The sequence below is a fragment of the Hippopotamus amphibius genome, chromosome X, assembly GCF_030028045.1.
Source record: "Hippopotamus amphibius kiboko isolate mHipAmp2 chromosome X, mHipAmp2.hap2, whole genome shotgun sequence".
Classification (NCBI taxonomy): Eukaryota; Metazoa; Chordata; class Mammalia; order Artiodactyla; family Hippopotamidae; genus Hippopotamus; species Hippopotamus amphibius.
In genome coordinates this window covers 48,124,420-48,136,002 of record NC_080203.1, presented here as the reverse complement: position 1 = coordinate 48,136,002, position 11,583 = coordinate 48,124,420, and the positions used below count along the sequence as shown (strand labels likewise).

General features: G+C 42.1%; 1 protein-coding gene across 3 annotated transcripts in view; it reads right to left on the bottom strand.

The window, feature by feature from the left end:
- Positions 1–1,886: 1,886 nt before the first annotated feature.
- Positions 1,887–11,583, bottom strand: part of SYTL4 (synaptotagmin like 4) — a 65,296-nt gene continuing 55,599 nt past the window's right edge. For all 3 annotated transcript variants that reach the window (XM_057718124.1, XM_057718126.1, XM_057718125.1), the window contains 4 exons: positions 8,431–8,539; positions 6,480–6,579; positions 5,518–5,726; positions 1,887–3,543 (listed from right to left, as the gene is read on the bottom strand). In XM_057718124.1, coding sequence (XP_057574107.1) covers positions 3,395–3,543; positions 5,518–5,726; positions 6,480–6,579; positions 8,431–8,539 — 567 coding nt within the window. In that variant the 3' untranslated portion in view covers positions 1,887–3,394. The remainder of the gene's footprint in view (positions 3,544–5,517; positions 5,727–6,479; positions 6,580–8,430; positions 8,540–11,583) is intronic.

Genomic DNA, 11,583 nt, shown 5'->3' with positions numbered 1-11,583 from the left:
CACACAGCTCAAAAGTGGCAGAGTCAGGATTTAAACCTCAGCAGCCTGGCTCCAGTCAGTGTTCCTAAACACAATGCGACACTGCCTCTACTTCTTTTTCTATTATACTTTTCATTTAAAGACAGCCGAATACATCTTCTGTAGTCCCACTCAGACAGAAGACTCAGAGTGTGCCCAGGAGGAAAGAGGGAAAAGAGAGGCTCTCGACCCAAGACAACTCACTCTCCCAAGTAGAGTAATGGGATGGAAATCGAGACCCCAGGACCTACGGGGTAGTAGTGAGTCAGAGAAGCTGTTCCACTGGGTGGTTAGTGGAAATCTCATTTTTAAAATGGAAAATTTAAAGGCAGATTCTGGGTGGAATGGGACATGGAGGAAATGATCAAACTCAGAGCACAAAGGTCCCTTCTCCCCCTTCCCTCCAGGGAAATACAGGAGCTCTGAAAGGCAGGAAGCAAGTTACGGGCAGAAGGCAAAATACAATGAGTTAATGTGGGAAATCTCCGGTCAGACAGGGTCTGTGGTTCCAAAGGCAAAGATTGCACATCAGGCAAAATGAATGCCCTTCCTTGTCTTTATCACTAACACTTCATGTAGCAAGCCAGGGCATGCCAGAGGGTCAAAGGCTCGAGTGATAACACGAGGAGGCCCACTGCCTCTCAAGCAGAGTTCCCACCTGGGCCTGACTCTCCCATATAAATGCTCCTCCAGCTTAAAAAATTGAGAAGCTTTTGTTCTGGTTCATTTTATTGCGTAGTCAAGACAAATCAATCTTGCTTTCTTTCAGTTAAGTTTTACTGTTACTGCCTTTGGATTATGAGTCCGGAAATCCCAACTCCAAAATAGGGGAAGGAGACAGCAGTGGAATCAGTCTGACAGCCAGACCCAAAGGGGCTAGCCTGACCCGACCCTGTACTCTCTGTTTCTGTTTCTCTCTCTGCCCCTTCCTGTCCCTAACCCTCCTCCCCTCCCTCCCCACCCCTCCCCGCCCCCCACGCAAGCTATTCAGTCAGTCAGCTGACTAGGTAACATCCAAAGCATACTGATTGTCCTATACCATAAATGAAACTTATTTCTTTGAGATATTTTAAAAGAGAGGAGTCATCCCTTCTTTTGAATCTTGGCCCATGACATATCCTCACAGGAGGCAGCATGGTCCGGTAGAAATCAGACCTTGATTCACAACCCAACTCTATTGCATGATAGTGATCTTGACTTTCCTCACCCACAAAATGGGAAGTTTTCCTACTTCATAAGGTGCTTGGAGAAATTAAGGAAATAATATATATATGCCTAGCAGAAAGCTTTGTACACAAAAGGCATTCAATATATTTTAATGCCCTTTTATACAAGAGGTCAAGAATCACTTGGGCTGTACCTAGAAACCCAGAGCCTTATTTCTGAGATGGGTTACTTGGCATCTGGGTTATTTATCTCTCAAAACTAAATAGTGGTAGTAGGAGTGAAGGAAAAGGCCCTACCTCCTAGAGAAAGTGAAGGATCCAGAAAGAAACAGCAGTGGATGCCTTCCCTCCCCTGAACACCCTTCTCTCCTTCCTGCAATTGCAGAGGTGGGGTGGGGTGGCTACAAAGGTAAAGGAGGAGTTCCCTTAGTACTTTAGAGAGAGAAAGAAAAGTGATGGCACTTTTAAGATGGGTTCTCATTCTCTCCCTACTTACCAAACACAGAGGTCAATGGATCAGAGCTCAGAGGAGGTATCAGGCAGCAATGTGGGGACAGTGGAATTTTCTTTGAGTCATCACAGGATAGTTAGGGAAGGGCATTTGTCACTTTGGTTCTTATCCTTCAAGTCACGTGAAAACCAACAACAGTAAGTCAGGACATCAGAGACAAAAGCATCTGTAGAACTAACAAATGCAAACGCTTGACAAGGAAGAAAGCTTTATTGAAGCACACACACATTTTAGGGGGTGGAGAACAAAGGAGCAAATGACAGTCCAGGAACCCAAGTTATGCCTTCCATTACAATATCAATCCACACCGAATAAACCTTTTTAAAACACTCTTCCATTCACTTCACACATACAACAGAAACCATAGTGGCCACCTTCAATCCAGTAGCCTTATAGGAGAGTCCACTAGCAGCCAACTTTACTGAAAGAGTTTTCTTTCCTGGTACAGACTCCTTTTACAAATGACTTTGTGAAGATACAACTGCGAGAATAAAAAGGTCAGTTGGGGACAGTGAGTTTCAGAAAATGAACCTTAGATCGCTAGACCCTTCTTAGAAAGGTCTCAACCCACCACAACCAGGTCACATCTAGGTCAACTTTAGGAAACAACAGAAAAACAGGAACTGAAACCACTTCAAGAAGAAAGAAAACCTGGGAGATTCTCTGAACACACTCTTGGACACTAACAGTGCCCAGCCTGGAGAAACACTGGACTGGTTTAGACCATATGTGGCTATTCCGGCTGACATAATAGTATGCAGACCCTATTCTGGGTGGTAACACACAGCAGACACAAACACTAAGAAAAGTGTGGTACGTGAGAGGGAAGAGCTCCTAATTTCCCTTTCATTAGAGAAATTAGGAGCTCTCTAACGACTGCTGTATCAGTTCAAAATGCAAAGAATTCAGCATGGGCTTGGAGATATTCGGTCACTGGTCTCCTTGGGGACCACTGAGAAGCCCTTACTGGGCATGCCTGTGACCCAGTCCAAAGGCAATTATCTAATTAAAGTGCTCTTCTAAAGCGGCTCTGTTGTAAGGGTCCATCAAAGGCCTAGGGAAGATGTTCAAAACTGGAAGCAACTTAGACATTTTCTTAGCATTTCCAAGAAAACCATTAGACCCAAGTAAGGTGGAAACTGCTATAAACAAGAAGAGTTAAAAACCAAATTCCAGAAATGTATCAAGGTAGAAATGGAGTTAAAAGCATAAATTGGAGAAGAAAGAAAGGACCTACTCACCTCTCTCCCATCTTCTCCTGTCTTTAGTAATCTACCCCTACTTTCCAGAGCCTTGGCCTCAGACCAGGCACACCCTGAAACATAGACCAGTATGAATGCCAAAGGCAGCCAGGGCTTCCTGGGGAGGAGGAACCAGGATAGCAAGACAGATGATAAAAACGTTGTTTTAAAAGATAAGTTAATTAAATCTCATAAAGATATAAGAAAAATGGACTCTGAAAATATATAGTAGTTTATGCACAAGTAAAAACATTTTGAGGAGACCCTTATTCTTAAGCCTGCTTTAAAAAGGGGAAGAAGTCTACATTGCTCTAGCATAATGAGATTTGTAGAAATACACATTTATACACACACACACATCACACACACACACATAAATTATAAATCTTCACCCTTGGTTTCTTCACTTCCTCTGACTTGCCCTTGACAGGGTTGGACCTGCAGAGAAGGACAGGGGCTCACAAGCCCAGCTTCTGCTTGGCCATTGAGGAACGGAGCTGCAGAGTCCCTTCTGCCCAAGACCCTGGGTACTGTCGCATCTTCTGCCACAGGCTCACTTCTTCCCCAGTTGAGTCCATCCAGTCCACCACTTCCCCATTACTGATCCCTGAGGAGAAACACCAGAGAAGGCTGAACAGGGACCCCACTACTCAGCCTACCGGAAAAGATGGGTTATGCATTAAGGGTAGCACCCCATAAAAGACAGAGCACTATGAAGATGGGCTGATGGGGACAGTGGTCTGGGAAGGGCTCCCTGTTGATTTTGCACAGCCATTTCTGTGCTCCTGAGACTCTATCAAGAGACTTCAAGTTGATGAAATGGGACTCCAAACAGTACATGGCAGCTCAAAATCTCTTATTCTAAAGCTGTTATAGCTATTGCCCTTCTGTTACTGCCAACTTGACTTATAAGGGAAGGGAAGGAGAGGGAAGGGGAGGGAAGGAGAGAGAGGGGGAGGGAAGGAGGGAGAGAGGGAAGGAGGAAAGAAGGAAGGAGGAAGGGAGGGAGGGAGGAAAGGAGAGAAAGAGAGAAAGAAGGAAGGAAGGAAGGGAGGAAGGAAAGAAGGAAGGAAGCTGAACACCTTTATTTTCTAGCTATAGACTGCAGGCTTGAAGTTCGGATCATATGGGGCCTCATTTCTATTCTCTTGTACATTCATTCATTCAACAAACATTTATCGAGTGCCTACTGCATACCAAGTACTCTTCCAGGCTCTGGAGATACAGTAGTGAACAAAGCAGAAAAAGTCCGGCCTGCAGGCAGCTTACATTTGAATAGAGACGACAGAAAATACACAAGTAAATCAAAAGAGTATTTCAGATAGTGAGGTAAGTGTCATGAAGCAAATAAACAGGGTGATTTGTAGTGCCTAGATCCAGGCCTCCCTTAGATGAAGTGGACTGAGAACCCCTCCGAGAAGGAGACATTTGAGTCAGGAGCTGAAGGACTGGAAGGAACCAGCCTTTCCAGACAGAGGGAACACTAATTGCAGAGGTTATGAAGTGGGGAGAAGCTTGGTATATTTGGAAAACAGAAAACAAGTCATTGTGTTTGAAGCCTAGTGAGCAAGTAGTGCTATATGATGGATCATAAAGGAACAGAGGGTCCAGATTACACAGGGGCCTAATGGCATGGTGAGAACTTTGGACTGTTTTCTAACTACAGTAGGAGTCCCTGAAGGGTTTTAAGCAGGGGACTACATGAACTGGCTTACATCTGTAAGAACGTCATTCTAGATGCTTTGTGTTAAATGCTTTGTATGAATTATTAATACACATGTAATATTTACAGCCACAGGAATGCAGATACTGTAGAGAGAGAAAAGAGGGATTCAAAACTAAGCCTTGAGAAGCACCAATATTTAGAGTTTGGGTAGAGAATGAGGATGCCCCAAAGAAAAGTGTGATGTCAACAGAAGCAAAGTATTTCAAGAAAAAGGGAGTGGTCAGCTATGTTAAATAGCATGAAAATTCTAGGACGATGAAAACAAAATTTTGGCATGAGCAGTTGCTCTGTGAAGTGGTGGGACAGAAGTCGGATCACAGTGGATCGAAGACTAAAGGAGAGGTGAGGACGTGGAAACGACTCTTTTAAGAAATTAGAGGGTGATGTGGGGTCAAGGAAATATCAGAGCATATCTACTTCCACCTCTAATAGTGAGGTAGAGAGAATAAAACTTATCAGATAGGAGAGATAGGAGATTCCAGAAGTAAGGTCACTGAGAAGGTGAGGGTGTGATCTAGAACACTTGGAGAGACCTTGGCCCTTGCTAGGAAGGACGCTTCTTTCATGTAACAGGATAGAAGGTGGAGATCAGAGGTACAGATATAGGCAGGTTTTTAGATCTTTTTGGTGGGAATTCCTGGCCATCAGAACACCTGACGGTGCAGGAGCTCAGCCTCCCCCCCAGCCCTGCATGTCTTAGGCCCTCGGTAAATACTAGCTGAATGTTAATGTTAACTGAAAGGAAAAAAGATAACACTTGACAGAGGAGAGCTGTGTAGGGAGGGGGATGGGTCTATTCAGAGTGAAATATTTAAGAGGCCTTGAAGACAGTGAGGGTGGGGGAGGGGGTCTCACCAGTGCCAACACCCAGCCTGACCCCGCCCAGGAAGTCATTGCTGGCCAGGGGCTCCCGGTCCCACACAGTCAGTTCCAGGCACATGTGTTGGAGATCTTCCAGCCTCACACCATTGTAGACAAATGTATGGTTGTAGTGGGGATTCAGGGTCTTCTTCATCACAGGAGTTTTACGCTTACTGGCCTTGTTCCTCATGGGAAGGAGGTATCTGTCAGAGGGCGCAGAGGAATCAACAACCTACTCAAAGCTGGCAATCTATCTAAATTCCCCTTTCCCCTCCCACAGGCCTAGCGCAGGAAGGTAAGCCAACACTCAGATCCGAGGACACACTCTCCCTCCTTTGAATCTGCTGAAGCAGAGTTCCTACAACCTCCACTAGATCATTCACCCGATTCAATTCCTTTCACCTGGAGAAAAAATTAATACAGTATCATTAGGGAGCTGTTGTCTATACTCCACCAAAAATGGGTTTTGAATATTTGGTTCCACTTCTATTGGGCAAAGTCCTCTTTAATAAAAACAACAGTAATAAGCATAGGCCTAGCCAAACACGCTTTGCTAGAGAACTTAAGTCAGTGGGGTAAGCTGTAACTTGGGGAAAGCTGGCATTGCTTAAATATTGTGGGGAACAAAGCCCTGAGTCCCCAAGTCTTGACAGTCAGGGAACACAGATTTTTATTCAGGATTAATTAAGAGTATAACTCTATAACAAAGGAAAAGTCAGACCTCTCTACCACCCACCTTTTTGGAAACCAACACTACAGCCCAATCCAAACTGAGCTCAGACCAGTGTCAATGTGGTAGTGGAGGTTGGGCCAATACCTAATTTCAGGAACAAAGTTGGTTGCTGGAGGTGGCAGGACACACAGGGATAATATCCACAGAGAAAGGTTAAATTGGGTTCCTCTCTTAGCTCTCATATCCTGAAACTGGTTAATTTGGTGCTGGTCCAGGGACTCACCCCTTCACAAAGCTGTCTGAAGTCCCTCCTGATTTGGCGGCCGTCAGGTTCTTGGCTTCTTTGATCCACACCTGGAGCTCTCCCCCTTCCCCACCTTTACCTGGAAGGGATGTCAGCCATAGCAAGTGAGTTCTGACACCTCCACATTTCTCTTGAGCTTTATCTACATAGCACTTCCTCTCCTTGTTCCTGAAGACAGCAAGCTCCACGATAAGTAGACCATACTGCCTTGTATTCTCAGAACCTAGCACAGTGCCTAACAGCGAGTGATAGGCACTCAAGTCATAACAACGATAGCGATAAAGGCTTATTGAAAAGTGGCTAAGTGCCAGATTCTACATTAAGCATTTATTCCTCAAAACAACCATATGAGATATATACTATCACTGTCCTCATTTTATAGATGAGAAAATAGAGGCGTAGAGAAATAAAGTTGTCTGATATTTGTTGAATGATTGAAAAAAGGGAACTCCTCCACTTGTGTTCTGGATTCCATCCCCATGTCAACAAGACTCATCAATTTCAACCCCCACCTCACATTTTTAATATTTCATTCTCTACTGATCCCATCCTCTCAGTCTAACTATATGCTAATCTCACCTCTGCTTTTAAAAAACTCCTTTTAAAAGAAAATTTCCCTTCAACCTTATCTCCTTTTCAGGCTGTACTCCATGGCTCTTCTTTCTTTCACCATCAATTATCCTGGAAAAAAGAGTCCACACTCACTGCCTCTATTTCTTTGACTCATTCACTCAGCCTAGTTTCTAGTGAAATCTGGCTTCTGCTTCCACTGATCCACTGACAATGTAATCTAATGCCGATGAGCTATGTCTTCTCATTGGGCCTGACATGCCAGTGGTATCGCAATACTGTTGACAACCCCTGCTCCCTTCTTCAAGCTCTCTCCCAGCATTGCTCTCCCCTGATAAGCCTCTATCTCGCTGTCTTCTCTTCCCCTCTTCATCCTTTAAAGTATTCCCTCTGGTTCTATCCTTGCCTCTCTTCTCTAGTCATTCTGCACACCCTCCTTGCGGATCTCACTACAGGATTTCCCAAGTCCTATAGATTAGACCTTGCTGCAGGTAACTTTTTAAGAACTTTGGCTTCCTGTTGCCAGAGCATCAAGTTCAACTCCTTGCCATTATGTTCATGGCCCTTTTCAGCCAGGCTGCAGCCTCATCAACAATTTCAGCCCACTTCCACATCTATATACCATAACTCCAGCCCCACTCAACTAAGAAGTTCACTGCCTCACACTCACATACAACCCCACATTTACCATGCCTTTTTCAAACCTTTGCTCATACTATCTCCTCTTCTAGAAATGCTCTTCTCACCCCATCCTCTTCCTTTTCTGCCTGGTAAAGTCTTAAGTCCATTATCATCATTACTTCCTCTTTAAAACTCTCCCAAATATAACCTGACAGAATTCATCACTCCCATATCTGTGTTCTTTTAGCAGATGACTGTCTTTCTTTCTAAAACAAGCTATGCAAGGGAGGGCAAATATCATGTCTTATTCACTACATATCCACAGTCACTAGCACAGTGCCTGGTGTGTTTACTCTTCCTTAGCCTTCAACTTCTTGTTCCTTATACTTATACACCACCCTTTCCAACCATCCTCTCTCAGTCCTGAAGTTTCTGTTCTGTTCTGACCTCTTAGTAGCTTGCCAGAGCTGGACCAAGACCAAGTTAGTTTAATGGCATCAAAAACAAAACAACAACAACAATGAAACAAAAACAAAAAAGGAAATTTCAACTCTAAGGCATCCCCTTCTGGTTGAAAACCAGAAATGGCCTACTTAGTAAAGGAATCTTCCCTAGAAGATGATTCAGTGAGCATCATAATCTGGTCTCTCCAATAGTGCTAGTCACTAGCCTGCACCACCTCCCACAGATCTTGTGCAAAAAACTAAGAGCTAAATCCAGGGCCCCAAAGAAAACTCACTCTTTTTCCGGTCACCTCCAATGGGGAGTTTGGAAGCTGGGATGTATTTCAATGAGACCACCAACTCGCCTTTGTGTGATGGCAAGCCAGTCGAGGACTCAGCACTGATCTGAAACACAGGGAAATCCAACAGGTTAAGCTGGGCTGTTCAAATTACCCCCAAGAACAGTTTCATGGCATAAAAAACATCTTCCTCCTTATGAATACCACCCAGGATCCCTAGGCCATGGCAGCCACAGGATTCTAAGGCAGTTTCTTCTGAAGGAGCTGCAGAAGAACTAACAGACTCTCCTGCAATGCCTACTATTTTGCTACTTTGGGGATACCGTTACTAGATTCCAAATACCCTCAAAGGTCTTCCAGCAAGATTGCCATACAAACTGACAGGGCACTGACACCGTGATGAAGAATCTTGCTACCAACATTGTCAGTGATAGTCCCAAAGTGGAAACAACGTAAATGTCAATCACTAGAGGAAAGGTTAAATGAGTGATTTTCATGCCATCATATGGTATATGGCATGCAATCATCAAAAAGGATTCAGTGAATCTCTCCACACTGACATAGAAAGATATCCAAGACGTACTGTTGAGTCAACAAAGCAAGATGCAGAAAAAGTATCCCACTTACATTAAAATATATTCATATTTGCATATGTGGATATATATGCACGCAAATAATGATAATTATTATTATCACACATGTAGTACTTACTGTGTCCCAGGTACTGTCATAGTATTTTAAGTACATCATTTTGTTTAATCCTCAAGATAGTCCCTATGACATGAGTACAATTATTACCATTTTTACAGATTATGGAACAGAGGAACAGAGAAGTTAAGTTACTTGCCCAAGGTCACACAGCCATTGGCAGAGCCAGCATTCAAATTCAGACATATTGGTTCCAGAATCCATGCTTTCAAGCACTATACTACACTGCACAGAAAAACCCAGAAGGATACAGACAAACTTAACACTTGTATCTTCTAAGGAGGGGAGTAGAATGGGGAAAGGAAAGAGGGCTTTCACTTTTTACTCTGACTATATCTACAGCGTCTTTAACGAGAATGCCATGTATCACTTGTATGATTTTCAAAGATAAAAAGTCTTTTTTAAAAGGGAGCTTGCAGAGATTTGAGGGGTCGGTTAAACTCTTACAAGGATTTGAATATGCCACAATTTTTAATTTTACATTTGTTTATGTTACTTTTGATTAACGACTGTCTCTACCACTAGAATCTAAATGCCAGGAGGACAGGAATCAAGCGTTTTTGTTGTTGTTCATCCTAGTACACCCGATACTTAGCAATGTACCTGGCACATAGTACGTAAGCCACAAATATTTCCTGAATGAATGCAACAGTGAACGAGTGGATGTCTGGGATGAGCAGCAAGTGGCCGTGGGCAGCAGGATTGCTTCACTATACTGGCTCTCTCAGCGTGACTCTGTTCCTTATGCCTTGGTATCCAAAACATGAGCTGGTGCAGATCAGAGGTGCTCTTTCAATGACTGTGTTCATTGGGGGTCCTCTAACCTAGGGCCTCAGCTCTGAGCATAGCAATGCAAGGAAGGTATAATCCCCACTGGTTTGGAAAAATGTACCACACACTCAGAATGCACAGAAGTATAGTGTATGGGAGAGACACAGAAGAATAGGGAGGTGGATGCCAGGAAAAGAAAACTGAATGGGAGCAAATGGATTACTAGGGTAAAAAAAGAAAAGTCAGAGACAATAAATGTACAACATTTTCAGTTAAAATAGCTATGTAATAGTGGAGTGGTCCTTTTGTTGTTGATAAAATGTCTACACAATTTATTAGTTTCTAGATTGTGAACTTCAGTGCACTCTTAAAAATTGGAATTTAGCTTTAGCAGGAAATTGGCATAATTGGTGTATTTGTTTCAGTAGCGTATTTTCATTCTGGCTCAAAATAATTGCAAAGAGCAAACAGCTCCATTTTAGTGCAGGTTTTTCTTTTGATGCAACCTTTTTTTTATTGGCAGTAGTTCATGATGGCTTACAGTGACATTTCCAATATAATTATATCAACTGTAGGCCCCTGAGAGAATATCTTACGTGCCAAATGCTCAAGAAATTCTAAATTTCTAAGAGAAAAACAAATATCATATATTAACACATATATGCGGAATATAGAAAAATGGTACAGATCAACCGGTTTGAAAGGCAGAAATAGAGACACAGATGTAGGGAACAAACATATGGACACCAAGTGGGGAATGAATTGGGAGATTGGGATTGCCATATATACATTACTAATAAGAAAAAAAATATCAAATTGTACACTTTAAATATATGCAGTTTATTGTATGTCAAAAAAAAGAAATTCTAAATTTCTAATAATATGTTATAGTTTGGTGATAATTGCTTCCCTGATTTTATTAGTACTTAAAGGGACATTTTTAATTTTCTTATTATTTTTTTGGAGGGCAGTAGCTGTCAAAATATTGGATGTACATTTCCTTTGACTCAGCAATTCCACCACCAGAAATTTCTCCTATAGTTACACTCATAAAAGAAGGCCAGGATATATTATAGCATAGTTTTAATAGCAAAAAAGAGGCAAACAATTTAAATATCCATTGGTGTGGAACTTGTAAATAAATTATAATACAGGTACATGAAGAATACTATGCAGCAATTAAAATGAGATAAATCTGTAAGTGATGGCATAGAAAAATGTCCATGGTAGATGACAAATTGTTAAATGAAAAAATCAAGATACATATACACAATGAGAAGAGCCCATTTGTGTAAAAAGGAAAATACGTAAATCCATATGTGTATATCTGTGCTGCTTAATACAAAATTTCTATAAAGATATCCAAGTAGTTGATAACAGTCATTACTTCTAGGGAATGGAAATAACCTACTTTTCTTTTTACACACTTTTATATGTCGTTTTAATTTTGAACCATGTGCACATAAACCCTTTTAATGTTTTTGATAAGCAATATATGTAGACATGGTAAAAAGTTCAAACATTATAAAAGGGCATATACAGAAAACTAAATCACCTTCTCACCTCAGTCTCTCTTCCTAGAGGCAGCCACTACTACCAGTTTCATGTCTATCTTTCCAAAGGTATTCTATGTATCATGTACTATTTTTAGCACTGAAAATGCTAGTGTAA